Below are 18232 nucleotides of genomic sequence, written 5' to 3'. Positions count from 1 at the left end.
TTTGAATACTAGCCTTTCATCAAATATGTCATTTGCAGGTATCTTCTCCCATTCCTTAGGTAGCCTTTTAGCTTTGTTGATTGTTTCCTTTCTTGTGCAGAAGTTTTTTATTCTGATGAAATCTCAATAGTTTATTTTTGTTTTTGTTTCCCTGGCCTTAGGAGACATATCTAGAAAAATGTTGCTACGGCTGATGTTAAAGAGGTTACTCCCTGTGTTCTCCTCTAGGATTTTAATGGTTTCCTGTCTCACATTTGGGTCTTTAACCCATTTTGAGTTTATTTTTGTGTATGGTGACAGAAAGTGATCCATTTCATTCTTTTGTAAGATGCTGTTCAGTTTTCCCAACACCATTTGTTTAAAGAGGCTGTCTTTTTCCATTGGATAATCTTTCCAGCTTTGTTGAAGATTAATTGACCATATAGTTGTGGGTTCACTTCTGGGTTTTCTATTCTGTTCCATTGATCTATGTGTCTATTTTTGTGCCAGAACCATACTGTTTTGATTACTATGGCTTTGTAATATAACTTGAAGTCCTGAATTGTGATACCTCCAGCTTTGCTTTGCTTTTTTCAAGGCACACTGCTGTTCTTATTAGCTTCTTACCAAGCATGACTCAGGGAGAACTCATGCCTGGGAGTAGTTGGTTCTTCATTCCAGTATGCCCTCCCTTAGAATAACCCAATAGTTAGCAGGCACTTGGAGACTGCCCAAAATGCTAATGAAGAATAATAGACCAGGAGGATGGAGGCTTAGATTCTGGGTACTGCTTTGTAACTGAATTATCTTTTTTTTTTTTTTTTAATTTTTATTTATTTATGATAGTCACAGAGAGAGAGAGGCAGAGACATAGGCAGAGGGAGAGGCAGGCTTCATGCAGGGAGCCTGATGTGGGACTCGATCCTGGGTCTCCAGGATCACGCCCCGGGCCAAAGGCAGGCGCCAAACCGCTGCGCCACCCAGGGATCCCTGAATTATCTTGTATAAATAATGAACCTCTACTTCCTTCATTAGTAAAGTGAAGCTATTAATCCAGTTACATATCTCTCAGGATTGTATTAGGCAGATCATACATAGAAAGTCAGTTCTTGAGAGTCATAAAGAACAGTGTCTTAAAAAACTAATACAATCATCCATTTATTTAACAAGTATTTACCAAGTAGATATTATACATTTGCTATTGTTAGAGCTAAAGAGATAAAATGATGAACAAAACAGAGAAAATCCCTATCCTCCCTAAATTATTATTTTATCACAAAATGTAGCCAGTTGATGAATTACAGGATAGTGTCTTAAAGGTTGAGATAGGAAAGAACAGGACATTAACAGGCATCAAATCAAATCTCAGAAGAGGTTGACATGGCAATAAATGACAGCAGGCACTTGCAAGGGAAAGGAGGAGAAAGGATGAAGGAAAAAGAAAGACCTTGAATAGAGATTATGTGGTAAAATCCAAGGGCATATTATGTAGGAATGAATGTTTTTAAAAAAAAAAAAAAAAAGACAAAAAAAGAGATTTTTATGTGGCCCTCAAGTCAGCCAGCTAATCTGTGGGAATATGAATCAGGAAGCTAAGGAGGGAAAAGAAATACAAACTCCAAGTCTGGATGACCAAATATTGGAAGACAAAAGAATGAGCCCTGGGGAAGTCCATACCACTTAAAAAGATTTGCCTCACAGTATTTTGCCAAATGTGGTATCTGGAGGAGAACCTTGGCATGTACCCAAAATGCCAGAGACTATTGTAAACAGGGAAGTGGGGTATAGAATGAAGACTCTGTCTGGAATCCCATGGAGTAGGAACCCAGCCTAACAAGACATGGAGTACATTAGACCTATATCAAGAAATCATGAGGAATGTATTTCAAAAGTAGAGGCTTGCAGGCTCATCTCCAGGGTGGCTGGTCTCAAGATGAAGAGCTTATTTGTCCAGAGACAGATTCAAGTACATATTTATGGCTCAAGCAGGAATTTTCTGCTAAACAGAAATGCAATGGGTAGCTTGTGCAAGATGTCACAATGAGTAGCAGAGTCAGGCTATGACCAAGAATCAATGGTTCTTTGATACTCTGACAAACTGAAAAGGAAAACCTAAATTTTTATTCTGGACCATAAAATTTGTGTTTCTTACCACAAAGATTATTTCACCTCTTTCTTAGATGAAATAATTATGCTTCAGGAAGATCTGAGTAAATTCTTTGGGTTAATTGGGGAAATTGGTTGGATTTTAGGAAACTGTCAAAACCTCTATATTGTTTTTTCTTTATGCTATATATGCCCAGTTAACCTTTAAGAAAAAGTCATATAATGATGTATTTGTGCTTCAGCTATGGGGCCAAAACTGCAATTGTGCTTAGCTTGGGAGCTATGATGAAATGCACATTTCTGAAGAGCTATGAAGTGTACATTTCTATACATTCAGAGCAGAAGAGTGAATAGAGATGGAGAATCTTAACAGGGAAAATCTTTCAGAAGAAAGTGAATCTTAAGATGTCTCTTTCCCTTTGGTCCCCTCTCTCCCTCTCTCCTTCATTTCTCTTCCACTGGTGCTGGACTATGTGAGCATGTTATTTGTCATCCACATTTGAGTATGGAAGGGGCGCTATTAACAATTATGCCAGGGCAGCAGGCATAAACCATGCCGAGGTCAACCTGGCCTAGCTTCCTACATTCTGTAAAGACTGTACTGATGCCACCTTCTTCCCACCCATAGCATTCATCATGTTCTGTGTTTCCATTACACTCTGTAGACATCGCTGATATAGTGCATACCATACTGCACTTGAGTTATTTGTGCCATGTTGGTCTCTCCCATTGAACCATGAGCTTTTAGAAGGTAATGATGTGGGAAATGAAGGCAAAAGAAAAATTAAATTCCCTTACTACTTATAGCCCATTGACAAGTCCTTGAAACAGGCAGAGTGACATTCCTCTAGGAACTCAGCTGCTTCGAAGTTAATACTTTGCTAACGGCAAAAGGCCACCTCAGCCCAACCCCCAGGATCCTGTAAGTCTACTTTAACATATAAAAATTCCTTTGGAAACTTCCTTTATCTCTTCCCTTCAAGATATATGTTGGCAATCATCCCCCAAGCATATGACTCACTGATATATATCTGAGGGGTCTTCTGATTAAGGTCTTAATAGACAGTAGTAAATGACCTTTTCCTAACAATAGCTAGAGCCCTCAAGGTCCTGGGAACCTTACTTCCAAATTCCTCAGAGACTTATGCTATCCCTAACCCCTTCCCAACTTGAAAGTATCTAATTGAGGCCACTTTTCATGACCCCAGGGCAGCTCTTTCTGCCCATAGGTCTTGCCCCAGTGCTTTAATAGAACCATGTTTTTGCACCAAAGACATCTCAAGAATTCTTTCTTGCTGTTGGCTCCGAACCCTAATGTCTTTCCTACATCAGTAAGAGCTCTCTCGTCATTATCTTTGCCCAGTATCTCTCTTCTATAGCCTGAGGCCTGGCACAAAGAAGGTACTCAGTAAACGTTTGATGAGAGAGAATATATTAATGAAAAATTTGAAGGAAGATAGGTGACAGGACTGTTGGAGAAGCCATTCCTGGTAGAAAGAAAAGGAATCACACGTATAATGGCATAGAGTTGCTAAGGATGATTGGGACCAGAATATTATAAATAAACCAGCCTTCATGGAGGGAGGTGTTTGGCCGAGGAATGCCAGTAAATGAGAACTGAGAAGCCAGATTCGGTGGAATCTTTAGATTGCCCAAGACTACTGTTGGTGGCTGCTATTGTATGGACCCTGGCTGCTGTTTTGTTGTCTCTTAATGGAATAGATTGGATACTAGGTTTGCATTTGAATTTGGAGGAATGTGTTTGGTAAGCATTGAAATTTGAATGATACAAAGAGAATAGCTTCTCAAAGAATTTTGATACTTCTGCTTCCAGCTGAAACCAGGAAATTCAGAGGCAACAAAAATGAAAACAAGGAAAACGTTAATGGAAATTTTGAACCTAGAAAAGGTTTGGTTTGAGTTTTGAAGGAAAGTCTGACTTGGTTAACTGCCCCCAAGTACTACTGTTATGATTTGCTGGCTTTTCACTTGTTCATTATAATTCATTCATATAAGGCTATCGTATTATGTTCTAATTCTTAGGGGTGGGTCCTCAAATTTGGCAGCTTAAACAAGGCTTCTCCATTACTTCATTGCTGAAGAAGCCAAATCACCCAGAACAGGCTTTTGCGATAGCAGTGTGGGCCACTTTGCCTCAAATCAGCAGTTCTACTTGGGAAAGTCTTGCAAAATATTCTACGAAGAGTTTTCTCTGTTACTTGCATAGAATGGTAATACTTTAATTAAAGCAACATGTATACATAATTTAATAAGTGATTGCCGGAACTGATTTTCTCTAATAAAACTATATATTTTTTTGATTATCACCTAGGGAATTGTGAGTTGCCTAAGCCTCAATCTCTAAATAGTTTTGGTCTCTAGGACCCCAATTTCCAAAAATGTATGAAAGTTTTGACTATAGCTATCCAAAATGGGCAGTTCAAACTCCAGGCATTTATTGTGGGTGTGGAATGAAAGTTTACACACTAAATTCTCATTTCTTCTTAAAAGAGTAAGGTTTCAGACCTTTTGTTGTAGTTGTTTTCCCCCTAAGAGAGCTTTCTCTTGGAGGTCCACAATCTTAGGTCTTAATTGAGTGCTTTGGTAACTGACGACCACCCCTCTGCCACCTTCTGTATTTAAGGGACCCCCTTGAATGCCCACTTATTTTATCTATACATGTTCCTTTAAGTTCTTACCTAAAGAGTTTCCTCCATGTGATAAAGCTGCTTACTTTAAATGCTCATTACTACTCACTGTTTATGCTGAAATAATGCATTATTTGAGTTGCAGTTTGCAAATAATGATCAAAGAGTGCCTTCCTCTTAATTAAATCATTGGTTAATCTGATGAGCCTTTTCAGGGGTCAAATGAATTAATTCAAGAAAAATCAATCCTATTGACTCCCCATTCTGCTGAATCATTTCAATTTTTATTATAAGGTTTTCTTCCTATACAGATTAAAATTCTTTATAACTGAAAAAAAAGCATTAAAATAAATATGGCATCTACCGTCTATTTTCAGTAACATTAAACTTTGACCCATGCTTAGGTGATCAGATAAACCACAAAGTGTTAGGAAAACTAACTTGATTAAATTAAGAAGAAGGAACTACACTATTAATAAGTAAGCAAGCAAATTTTGGACAACTTGACTCTTCCAATATTTCTTTCACATTTGATGTAAAATTTAATATGTGTTTAACACAGTTTATGTTCTCTTTCCTAGAGAGACACCTCCTCTATGGACGTCCTGCAGTGCTTTATCGGACTAGATATGATATCTTATATCACACTGACTTTGAAAGTGGTTATAGTGAAATATTCCTAATGCCACTCTGGACATCATACACTATTTCCAAACAGGTCATTGAAAAAATTGTGTTTCATGTTCTTCATGCAATTACATTCCTTGCATTAATGTAATGATTTCTTGCCTAACAGAAATTTGTCTTAGAAAATATTTTAATTTTTCTTGATCAAAGAAATCTTACACTGAAACTATTGCAAGATATTTTGAACTAGACTCTATCCAGTGCCCTAATAAATTCATGGGACTATGTTAAATTATTGATATATCAAGGGAGTATGCTAACACTTTTCATTGTTTTTACTCTGCTTGCCATTGCATGATAGTTGTAGAAGTCATCAAGATTTGACTGTTTGTTCTAATAGACTTTATTTTTTTATAGGAGTTTTAGGTTCACAGCAAAATTGAGTAGAAACAGAGTTCCCATATCCCCCTGCCCCAGCCACGTACAGCCTCCCTGACTGTCAACATCCCATTTTTTAATACAGATTGTGTGTGGGGGTTTCAGTTGTGGGGTAGATGAGATAGGTAAATTTTATCTAGAATTAGAAAAATGTATTTGGCAGTTGAGGTATGTTTTTGATTTCTGATTACAAGTGAATACATCCAGTGCTGCAAACCCAGCTTCCCGTTAGTATGCATGTGCATATGCCCTAGTACACACTTTTATAGAGGATATATCTATATTATTTATTTGAGTGTTCTTTTTTAAGCTGTTTCCCATGGAATCCTATCGAGTATTTCAACAGTGCAATTTCTGCTTTCCGTACTGTTGTTTTACTTGAGACTTTGATGAAAGAGTTCCACCACTGAAAAAACAAGAGTTTGAAAATTCCTGGCTTACTGCTTTTAAAACTGAGGCTTTTTTTTTTTTTTTTTTTTTTTTTTTTTTTTTTTTTTTTTTTTTTTTTTTTTTTTTTTTAGGAGTCAGGGTGTATCAGAGTATGAGCTATAGTAAAAACTAGAGGGGTTTTGGTTCTGACTATTCATGACAGAGCAGCCTGGTTTCAGTATTTCCCTGTCACTTTAGCGTGGTCTTTGTGATGGCATTCCTAACTACCTCTGACTCCCTGTGCAGGCTGAGGTCTCTGGCGTCCCTGAGTACCTGACCAACTGTGTCCGGCCTGATGTCCGTGTGTCTCCGAGTTTCAGTCAAAGCTGTTTGGCCTACAAAAATGATAAACAGATGTCCAATGGATTCCTCTTCCCTCCCTGTAAGTTACAGAATATTAGGATCTGACCATTCTAGAGAGGTGTTACTTTCTGGAATCTGTACTGTTAGGATTTCTGTGGTCAGGTTTTCTTCAGAAGAGGTGGTCAAGAGATTGAAGAAGTGAACTTCTATGGGATCCTTCTAAAATCCTTCAGAAGAGAGACCACCTTTCAGAAATCCTATTGTCTAGAAGAATTCTAAAGCACAAGGGAATAGAGAGCGTGCCCCCTCTCATCATTAAATGGGAATCTGAAAGTGAAATCTTACATTGTTAGGACATTAAGGTTTTAAGTACCATCTATACAGGTGATCGCTTAAGAATATGAGAAGCCCTTTTATTATCTCTCAGTAAGGTGATGACATTTTTAAAGTCCAAATTATGCTAGTGAAATCAAGGAATTCTTTTAGGTAATATTTTTTTTTTCTTTTAGGTAATATTTAGTCAACCCAAGACTAGTAGGAAGCAAAAGCATTGTAAAAATTTTGGGTAGAGAACTCGGTGAAGAAAGGAGATTGAGTGGGAGGGGAAGTAGGAAATGCTGTATCAAGTAGGGAATAAGTAGAAAAAAAGAGTAGATCCATTCACCATTCACTTCAAGCAGTTTGGACCATTTTAGAAGGTTGATTTTTTTCATTGATATAGATTTTGGTAAGTAATGGACACTATTTGTTTGCCTAACGTTTAGATCTGAGCTCATCACCGGAAGCTAAATATGATGCATTCCTTGTAACCAATATGGTTCCAATGTACCCTGCTTTCAAACGTAAGTCTGATGTTTACCTAGTAAACTATTACTTATGAAAAGAAATATTTCTAAATTTACCACTTGCCTTTTCTACCTGTATATTGATTTCGATAGTAGTATCTGTCACATATTTTGCTTTTATATTATTTAAAGAACTTTCTTTTTAAAAAGATTTTATTTATTTATTTGAGAGAGAGAGAGAGACCATGAGCAGGGATGAGGGGCAGAGGGAGAGGGAGAAACAGGGTTCCCACTGAGCAGGGAGCCAGATGCAGAGATGATTGCAGGACCCTGATATCATGACATGAGTTAAAGGCAGATACTTAATGAACTAAATCACCCAGGCACCCCAATTTGTGAAGAACTTTCATGTAAATTCTCTACCATTAATCCAAAATATAAGTCTGTGAGGGAGATTGGCAGGTTGCTTGTCCCTTGGTTATAAATGAAAAATGAAAATCACAAGAAATCATCCAATTTCAAAATGACAGAAACTGAACCAAACCAATTTGGTATTTTGCTTCTAGACTGGTGTTCCTTTTATTTCAATGTTCATTATATTGGTGCAAGAAGGTCCTTCTTTGTGCTTTGGAGACCACTTGACATTTGACAACACTTATATTTATTTATTGAATGTTAAATTAAAAGCCACTAGCACTTCTCTCCTTCAGGTTAGGTGGTAATGATGTATTCTGAATGTTAACCATGAAACCCGGAAAAAACTTAAAGGGTCTTCTGAATCATGAGAATATTAAATTCAGATGGTCTTAGGGCTTTGCAAATTATTTTAGTTTCTTTGAACACCCATAATTTCTTTGTATATGCCATAAATATTTGTGGATGATAGTGATGCTATGAATGATATAGGCATAATGAGCCCTGCCCCTCAAACTGAATTCTAGTCCCCAGAGTATGACCACTAGCTACATAACCATAAAAATGTCATTTATCTTCTCATTTATAAAACTATGAGATTTGATTGCATGATCTCTATGGCTTATATGGATTTATGACTTAATTGTCCAATGGCCAGAATAATCCATTTATTTTCTATTTCTGATAACATTCACTCATTTGCCCATCCGTTCATCCATCCATCCATCCATTCGTCCATCCATCCATCCTTGCATCCATCCATCCATGTATTCAACGATAGAGAAAGCATTCTGGAATAACTTTTACTACCCTTTACAGTGAAGAAACTTATATGCTTAAAGGAGAGGTAGGAAAAGGAAGCACTTCTACCTACCTCCACTTGGCGAAGGAGCACTGGCTGTGTTACAGGACTTTTAGGGCTGAAATAAAGTCTCAGAATCCGAACACATGATTGTGAAGTGCATCAACAGTGGCAAGCTTCCCCAACTTGACATCGGTGAAATGGCCAACATGATTTAGAGAAAAAAAAAAGTTTATTTGATGTCCTAATTAGTAAATGAAGGTTTATTCAAAGGTGGGATCCATTGCTTATGAGTAAAAATTAAAGTATGCTTTTAAAAAGAGATTTCCTGGTATTTTCTTAGGCCCAATTGAGAAATGTTTCAGAAACTCACATAGATAAATTTGTCATAATATTACATGGAATGCATCTTCATTTAATTTCCACAAATCAGGGTTTCCTGGATTTCTTTATTCTTTACTGATGCTTTTTTGACCAAGCAGTAATAAATGAAACACACGGTACCACCTCGAGGCTGGCATGGCAAAAGGCCTTTCACAGAGAGCTCCCTGTTCTTCCCTAGGGGAATGGTTTTTTCACATGCCACATGTCTGTGGGTTTGGCCTTTTGACTGTTCTCATTGTTATTTCTTCCCCTCTTTGCCTTTCCAGTTTTTATGCTTAACATTTGAACTTTTCTCCCACTGTCCTCCTTTCTCTCTTACAAATATCTATGGTATTTTGGCTCCGGTGGGGTGCTTTGTCTTTCTCCTTCAGAGTAGAGTATCAGAAGGTATAAAGAACAGTAGAACCACTGTGAGAAAAACAGCCAAATGCTTTTTAATCAGGGGAGATAAGAAGTGATAACAGCCTGAATCTCAAAACCCCCATGTAAAGTAGGATGTAGTTAATTTCAGAACCAAGTCACTATGTGCCTTTCCTGTCCTCCTGTGTCATTCCCTTCTTTTGCCTTTCCTTTTTCCCCACTCTGCTCTTCTCTGCCCTTCTGATTGACCAGAATATAAACTGGAGCTAAGGTGGGTGAGGAAGTCTTCTCCAGGGGTGACCTTGAAAATGAGAAATGAGTGAAGGAGGAGAAGCCAGACGTGTACAGATTAGGGTTTCCCCAGCAAAAAGAAGAGCAGATGCAAATGCTTAGTCTGAAACAAGTTTGGCAAATGGGAAGACAGTAAGAAAGTCATGTACCAGAGGTGGAAAGAAGTGGGAAGTAAAGTCATGCAAGTAGATAGGGGCCACAGTGGAAAGCTGGGATTTTATTCTGATTGCAGTGATACATCATCTGGAATGTTAGAAATGGAAAGTTGGGAAGAGTGTGATACAATCTGATTATGGTGCAAAAGGATCCAAATGACTATTATGTAATGGGCTGCTGGGAAATATGAATTTCTCACTGAGAGCCTGAGAAGTAGTCTTTTGTGCTAGTGGTCATAGTCTTTTGTGGTAGTTCTTTGTAGAGAAGACAGTAGCTGAAACAGGATGGATGCAGTAAAGATGCAGAGAGATGGTAAGATTTGGATGTTGGGAGTTTATTACAGAGATAGCCCTGGCAGGGCTTGTTCACATGTATATGAAAGAAAGAGCCACATCAGGAATGACTCCTAGGATTTGGACTTGAACCTGTGAGTGAGGGAGTGCCATAAACTGATAAGAAGTTGGGAGTTAGAGCAGGATTGAGAACAAAGACCAAGAATTCTGTTTGGATAATTTTTTGCTAGACATGATGATTATGTATTCAAGAAGACCATGAAATGAGTGATTGGATAACATGTCGGGAATTCTTTGGAAGGGTCAGGTCTAGAGACACAAATTTGGAAGTAAGCAAATCTATGAGATCCTGGTGGAAGAAAGAGTAGACAAAAACCCTTTTTCAGTTTCTCACCAACACTTTGCTTCCTCCTTTGTATACATGATTCCCCTTTCCTACTGTGTTTCCACCTCTTTGCCTAGAAAACACCCACTTATCCTTCCGATCTCAGCTCAGGAGCCACTTTGTGAGGAACCCTTCCTTGACTTGTTGATCTAGATAGACTAACCTCCCCTACCAATGTCTCCATACTTTTTTCTCTGCCGGTTCATAAATCACACACACACACACACACACACACAGCTAGTACTTGAGGGTGAATTCTTTTCAAGAGTTGCAACAGCTCTACTATCTCTTTGCTTATGACATTTGGCTTGTAGAATGCATCCTAAAAAGAATTCCACCACAGCAAGGAGTTTTGTTCGTGAAGAATGGATTTTTTCCTCCCTACAGGAGTCTGGAATTATTTCCAAAGGGTATTGGTGAAGAAATATGCCTCAGAAAGAAATGGAGTTAATGTGATAAGTGGACCAATTTTTGACTATGACTATGATGGCTTACATGACACACAGGACAAAATCAAACAGTAAGTTTGTCATTTCTACTCAGTGTGTGTTTTTAAATTCTAAGATCTCTCTCAAGGCTCTTTTACAAATATTCACATGCTAGAGAAGAGCTGATACCCCTGAAATCTTTTGCTCTTAGAATCTCCTTGTGATTTCTTCAGTGCTTTTGGGCCTTTGTTTAAATGTGGTATTGGTGGTTAGAATGGAATGGAGTTTTTTGGTAAATAAGTGTACTTTTCTATTTCATGAGAGAAGTGTGCCAAAATATTTTTTTTTAAGTTTTTCATTTATTCTTTAATAACTCTTCAGTGGAAAGATGATAACATTCACTCATCTCCAGTTTGGGGGGTGGGATTTTTGAAATCCCTTAGATTTTCTGAGTCACTATACCTTAATAGGAAATTGCATATAGACTTTGGTCAAGTCTAGTTGTTTCCTTCTCCATGATACTCTTGAGGAGATAAAAAGATAAGGTATATTTGCTCAGAAGGAACTTAACAGTTCCTACAACAGAAGGCAAGAAGATACAAATACAATAAATTCATAAGAAGTCATCTATTTTTAAAAAAAGATTTATTTATTTACTTGAGAGAAAGACAGAGAGTGCACATGCAGGAGAGGAGCAGAGGAAAAGAGAATCCTGAGGTAGGCTCCCTGCCGAGCAAGGAACCCAACTGGGGGCTCGATCCCAGGACCCTGAGGTCATGCATGACCTGAGCCAAAATCAAGAATCAGCTGCTTAACTGACTGAGTTACCCAGGTACCCCTCATTAGAAGTCATTTAGTTTTATACATGCATGAAACAGAGAGTGGCACAAAATATGATAGGGTTTAATTGTGCTTTACAGACAAGTAGGAATAAATGCCATTTTTTCATAAATATAATGAATAAAATAGGGGTTATCTTATTCCTTTTCTCGTCATCCATAAGAGAAATTTCATCTTAATTGTACATTCCTTTTATTGCTGATCCTTGTTATAGTTTTTAGCCAAAATTATCATTTAGATCATATATTTTGAAAATGATTAAAATTAAGAGAATAGAAAACCAGGTAAGGAATTGGGAGTTTCTGTACTTCATTTTACTGGAAAAGATTTTTTTCTTTTAAATTTCTAGGTTTGTTATTAGCTCATCAGTCCTTAGTATTTCCTTGAGTAAATGAGTTCTCTGTACCAAGTTCAGCATCTCATTATGGCTTAAAAGGGCTTATTATTGCCCTAGCCCCAGTGTCTCCTCCTCAGGTCCACTTTACATAATTCTATGTATGTTATCTTCCTGAATCATGGGATCTCACAATGTCTCTCCCTGGCACAGAAACTTTCAATGAGGTCTTACTACTTAAACAATAATGCCCAAATCCCACAAGGTGGCTCTCAGAAGCCTGCAATTTATGGTTTTTCATTGACTCTTTCAGCCTTACATTTCTATTATCTTGGTCTGGTCATCATGTCCAGCCTCTGAGTCTTGGTTCAAGCTGTTTTCTTTGCCTGGAATATCACTTTCACCCTGCTAGGTCGAGAGAAAGAGGGCATTCCAGACAGCGAAAGCATTATGTTCAACATATAGAAGGAGGCTAGTGCTTAGAAATGAAAATGGATTCAGTTGAATGGGAGTTAATTTTAGTGACTTAGGTGGTATTCATTGGTCACCATTTATTTATTTATTTTAAAGATTTTATTTATTTATTCATGAGAGACACAGAGGAAGAGGCAGAGACATAGGCAAAGAGAGAAGCAGGCTCCCTGCGGGGAATCTGATGCCGGACTCCATCCTAGGACCCCAGGATTCTGACCTGAGACAAAGGCAGATGCTGAACCACTGAGCCACCCAGGTGCCCCCTTTGGCCACCATTTTAAAAAGAAAGCTACTACATCAGTTGTCATTTTGTTTTTCCTTCTTGTTCTAGGTATGTGGAGGGCAGCTCCATTCCCGTACCAACCCACTACTACAGCATCATCACCAGCTGCCTGGATTTCACTCAGCCTGCTGACAAGTGTGATGGCCCCCTCTCCGTCTCTTCATTCATCCTCCCCCACAGACCAGACAATGAAGAGAGCTGCAATGTGAGTTCAAAGACAGTCCTTAAAAATGACTCATCTTTGTTTCTTAATTTAGATTCCCACTGGTAAGCTCTTACATACTTATTATAAGACATTTGGACTATACAGTGTAACCAAGTAGAAAGAAGAAAAAGACCCAAACAAAACTTTGCTGACCACGTGGGATCGTTGTGTCTGAATGGCTTTTTAATTTTCAGTGTTGGGGGTGAAGCATGAGAGTGTGCATTTATTGTGGTTCTAATTATGCATTGGATTTTATCAAATGATAAAAGCATCCAAATGTTTTTGGTTTTGCAAGATACATACTTTGTAAAGGTAGGATGAAAGTAGCAACATCATGATCATTGTTAAAACTAGGAAGAATTCACAGGGATTCTTTATTTTTTAAAAGATTTTATTTATTTATTTGAGAGAGAGAGAGAGCATATAGGGAGAGTGAAAGGGAGAAGCAGATTCCCTGTTGAGCAAGGAGCCTGATGTGGGGCTTGATCCTAGGACTCTGAGATCATGACCTGAGCTAAAGGTAGATGCTTACTTAACTGAGCCACCCAGGTGCCCCCACAGGGGTTCTTTATATTATTCTCTCTACTTTTGTGCACATCTGAAAATTTCTATAATAAATTATAGGCGTATATACTTTATAAATCAGACTTTTCATTTTCCTGCCAGTTATGAGGGCAGTTGTAACAGGTCATCCCATTCTCAAATAGCACAGATGACTTGTACATAGAGGCAGGAAGTCGTCTTGAGAAAGCCCCAGGTGGTGGGCTCCTGACCCTGTACTCCTTCTGCCTACACTTGGGGACAGGTCACATCACTTCCCTAGATCTCTTTAATGTGACAGAAAGGCTGTGCCCCGAGGTTAACTTTAGAAGTAATAGTCCCCATGATTTTGTTTGATAGAGTAGAAGGATCAGGGGTATAATCTACTGAAGAGGGTTTTAGTCATATTGGGAATGAGGATAATTGTGGGACATGTGGTTTTAAAAGTTGCTTGGAATCAAATTTAAAATGAAAGTAGTAGTAATAGTAGCCATAGTGGCACAGGTAATAATTGCCGCATTTACTGAGTCCATGTTGCCAGCCAAGAACTGTGCAGGTCCCCTACACAGATTATTTCTAGTCAGCTCTTTCCTCTTCCAGGCAGGCGTATGCATTCGTCTTCCTACTCCCATTTAATTAATTGTTTTGAAAGTTCTAGGTAATAAAGAAGTATGATACATTTTTGCCTGGCTAGTCGGTAGGAGAGCAGAACTCTAGAGTCAAGTCTTCTGACTTCAAAAGCCCATCCTCTTTGTTTAAAGTTCATTAGATTTCCATAGCTGAACCTGGGGACCTTAGAAGCTCTTCTAATTGTACAGGTATTAGGTAGCCATGGACAATGCTAACACATAAGAGCAACATTCTAGGCTCTGCTTTAGGGAGATAAATTTCAGTTGGAAAGGGTCAAGTGTGCTGCTCAAAGTGCTTTGGTAAGATTCACGGGATTGGGGTAACAGAACTAGTTTAAAAGAGAGAGTGGAAGGCAGCAGTATTATACTAAAAGATCAATAAGATTCTTGTAAATAATTTGGCGGGAGGTCGAGAAGGAGGGAACTACAAGTTAAAGGCAAGCTGTTGTCAACTTATTGGCATGACTTTCTCCAGTGTGATTATCTGTAACCACGAGGGTAGCTCATGGTGTACCAGGGGGATGTAATGCCTCTGTAAAACTTGATATACTTTCTTTGGACTTTGGTTTTACTAAAAACTTATGGGGAGGTAAAAATCTTTGCAAAAACCTAAGCCCATAGAGTATGGAGTGAAATTCTAAACTGTTGTGCATTTTTAAGACAGAAGATTACCAAGACATTTGAGACTTACAGTAGGCCACTTAAGGTACACCTAGGTTCCTGGGGAGCATATGTTCACCTTTCTCTCTCTCTGTTAGGGGAACATGGTGATGGGACACTCAGTTCAAAGGCAATCTTCAGTCACCCTAAATTGTACAACTGACAAATGAAATCCACATGTCCTCACAGGTCTTCCTCCCCCTTCTGGCTCCTGACCCTGCTAAGAACTTTGAGATGTTTCTTGTCAAGTTCATGGCCAGCATGCTTCTTATTCTTATTCCACCCACACGGACACCTGTCTTTGCTCTGAAGGTCACCTTAAGACTGCTGGGGCTTGAATTCACAAGCTTATTTAGGAGAAAGGAAGAAAAGGCAGGTGAAGGGTCAATGTCCATAGCAAGAGAGATAATAAGCAAGTTGATGGGTAGGCATTTTTGTTTGCATTGATCTTCTGAATTATTTATTTTTAAAGTGTTTCCTTCCCTTCCCCTGATGCACATGAACTTTTACTTGAATGTTATTAGTTTCGCATTTCACTCCAGAGTCTCCCGTAGCAAATACTTCTGTGGATTGCCAGCTCGCAACAGGCAGAAGGTATTTTCTTCCTGGTTGCATAGCCAGTATTTCCTAATGACTAGTGGCAAGCTAGATTTTAGCATGTGAGAACCAGAAGAAAATGCCCTTCAAAGGAAATTGGCAAATTGCTTCCCAAGGAAAGAAATAGCAAGAGACATTTTTTTCTTTGAATTCTTATAATCCCAGCTGGCTACTATTTAAATTAGGAAAAACCTTTTCATCCCTTTGTATATTTGAATGATTGCATTTACAAAAGGAAAAATTAGACCAAAATCAAATAAAAAGTTGAATATGAAAATTCTCCCAAAAATATAACTTCATGCTTACTCTGCTTACTCTGAGGGGGTCCTGATCCATTTGGAGACCTCCTACTTCGTTAATTATATGGTCGCACTGAGGATTGGTCAGTACCGTTGTGGGCAGAGATATATTTAGGTCTGTCCTTTCCTGTGAATCGCAGAGAACTTGGTTAGCTTGGGTTAGGAGGGTGGGGCATGGAGGGTTAAAATCCTTACTTCCCCAGCCTCCAAAGCAATTTCTTCCTATTTCTTCATATTGCCTGGGATGGCCAGGCATCAGTTTCCTGAACCAACACCCTCGTGAGACATATTTAGCACTGGCAAAAGCTGCTGTAGCTCCCTGTCCAGGTCTGTGTGGGTTGGAGCTTTCCGAGAAAACCCATTGCAGGTTCTTAGGCTTTGGTGGGGAGTTCATTGAGACCACTAGTGGTGAAGGCAATGGGTGAGGGCATTTCTGGACCTACTCAGCCCTGGAACCTACAGCCACCCTTCAACTTGTAGAGTGTCTATTGGGAACCATTGCAATTCTGGGGGCATTTGGGAATGAAATTACTTGCAAAGGACCCTCCCTGCCTCAGGTCTACTGATGAAGGTAGGCATTCCCCCACCCACCCGGAATTCTCAGGGCTCTCAGATCTCATTCTTTCTCTGAACTTCCCACAAAAGTGAAAGAAGATATTTTTAAATGGTAAAGGACTACTCTTCCTGAACTACTTTTTAGTTTCATCTTAGATATGAATAAATTGTTTGGAGTGGGACATCTGGATATCTTTTATCTGGAATTTGTGCCGATGAGGAGGCCATCTTGGCAAGTAGCTAAGACAGAAAGAGATTTCCTTCCTTTTTTTCCAGGGCATTGTTTCCTTACTGTACCTTTCATATCCCTTCTTCTTTTCTCTTCTTCTCCCTGCTGTCCAGGGAGCTACTGAAGTAAGCATTATTTTCCTCGTGAACCAATGAAGAAAGCCTAGAGAGGTTAAGTAGCTTGGCCAAGGTCTCACATCCAGGAAGTCATAAAGCCACAATTCCAACCTAGGCCTCTTGGCCTCCAAAGCACCAGGTGTAGTTTCCAAGCTGCTTTAAGTTGAACTCATTATTCAAATATCAATTCACTGCAATTTAATAGATGACATACTTGACATTGTGGGTTCTTCTGAAAGACTAGGAACACATGCATGAAATTTTGTGCATCAGGCATAAACTCTTCACTTTCCTTAGGAGCCAGAAGGGCATTCCAAATTACTTGTGCTCTGTACTCAACATTGCAGTTTGACAGCAGCGAGGAAAGAAACAAATTACTGAACTCTCCAGGGCCTTTGGTTTTTGTAATTTTGATTTATGTTCTGAAAACCTATTGAGTCAAATGCCCTTTCACACCACACATCTCATTTATTTGGTACAGCTAATTGCTGTTGAAAACGTTTACAGCCAAGGGCAGGTATTTGTGGCAAGGTACCAGCAGGAATGTGGTAGAGCGGCCTGGGGAGGCCAGGAAGGAATAGCGCGCATTGGCTCTGCATGCAGGAGTGTAGTGGGGTCATTTGTGGACTTGAAGCAAATTGCCCATTTGGAGAAGCTTCTCTGGAAAAGTCTGACTCTGATTGCATTCTGTTTCCATTGCAGAGCTCAGAGGATGAATCGCAATGGGTGGAAGAACTCATAAAGATGCACACAGCTCGGGTGCGGGATATCGAACAGCTCACCAGTCTGGATTTCTTCCGCAAGACAAGCCGCAGCTATCCAGAAATTCTGACACTAAAGACATACCTGCATACGTATGAGAGTGAGATCTAACTATCTGATCATCTGCAGTGCAGTCTTATCAACTGGTGTATATTTTTATATTGTTTTTGTATTTATTAATTTGAAACCAGGACATTAAAAAAATGTTAGTATTTTAATCCTGTACCAAATCTGACACATTACTCCTGAATGACTCCACTGTTTTTCTCTAATGCTTGATTTAGGTAGTCTTGTGTTCTGAGTAGAGCTTGTAATAAATACTGCAGCTTGCATTTTTAGTGGAAGCTTCTAAATGGTGCTGCAAATTTGATATTTGCATTGAGGAAATATTAATTTTCCAATGCACAGTTGCCACATTTAGTCCTGTACTGTATCGAAATACTGATTTTGTAAAGTTGCATTCATTTACTGTTAATTATGACAGACATATTTAAGCCTTATAGACCAATCTTAAATATAATAAATCACACATTCAGTTTTTTTTTCTGGTTTATTTGGCCTCTGTTTCTTTTTTTTTTTTTTAAGATTTTATTTATTTATTCATGACAGACACACAGAGAGAGAGAGGCAGAGACACAGGCAGAGGGAGAAGCAGGCTCCATGCAGGGAGACTGACGTGGGACTCGATCCTAGGTCTCCAGGATCCCTCCCTGGGCTGAAGGCGGTGCTAAACTGCTGAGCCATTGGGGCTGCCCCCTCTGTTTCACTTATAAATTAGAGTATTTGCTTCTGATATATTCATGCATGAAAGATACACATTTTTTTTTTTTTTTGTATTGGGCCCTCTTCCTCGCTGTGTAGAATGCATGTAGTCAAAGGGA

At 38.9% G+C, this 18232-nt stretch overlaps 1 protein-coding gene across 10 annotated transcripts in view; it reads left to right on the top strand.

Moving 5' to 3' along the window:
- The window catches only part of ENPP2 (ectonucleotide pyrophosphatase/phosphodiesterase 2), a 111467-nt gene extending 93563 nt beyond the window's left edge, over positions 1-17904 (top strand). For 7 of the 10 annotated variants that reach the window (XM_038555404.1, XM_038555403.1, XM_038555398.1 and 4 more), the window contains 7 exons: positions 3920-3994; positions 5315-5451; positions 6474-6609; positions 7295-7372; positions 10788-10920; positions 12808-12964; positions 17292-17904. In XM_038555404.1, the coding sequence (XP_038411332.1) occupies positions 3920-3994; positions 5315-5451; positions 6474-6609; positions 7295-7372; positions 10788-10920; positions 12808-12964; positions 17292-17462 (887 nt within the window). In that variant the 3' untranslated portion in view covers positions 17463-17904. The remainder of the gene's footprint in view (positions 1-3919; positions 3995-5314; positions 5452-6473; positions 6610-7294; positions 7373-10787; positions 10921-12807; positions 12965-17291) is intronic. The other 3 variants (XM_038555400.1, XM_038555399.1, XM_038555405.1) reach the window with 1 other exon arrangement.
- The last annotated feature ends 328 nt before the right edge of the window (positions 17905-18232 follow it).

This window comes from Canis lupus, chromosome 13 (assembly GCF_011100685.1).
Source record: "Canis lupus familiaris isolate Mischka breed German Shepherd chromosome 13, alternate assembly UU_Cfam_GSD_1.0, whole genome shotgun sequence".
NCBI lineage: Eukaryota > Metazoa > Chordata > Mammalia > Carnivora > Canidae > Canis > Canis lupus.
This window is presented reverse-complemented; position numbering and strand designations above follow the sequence as displayed.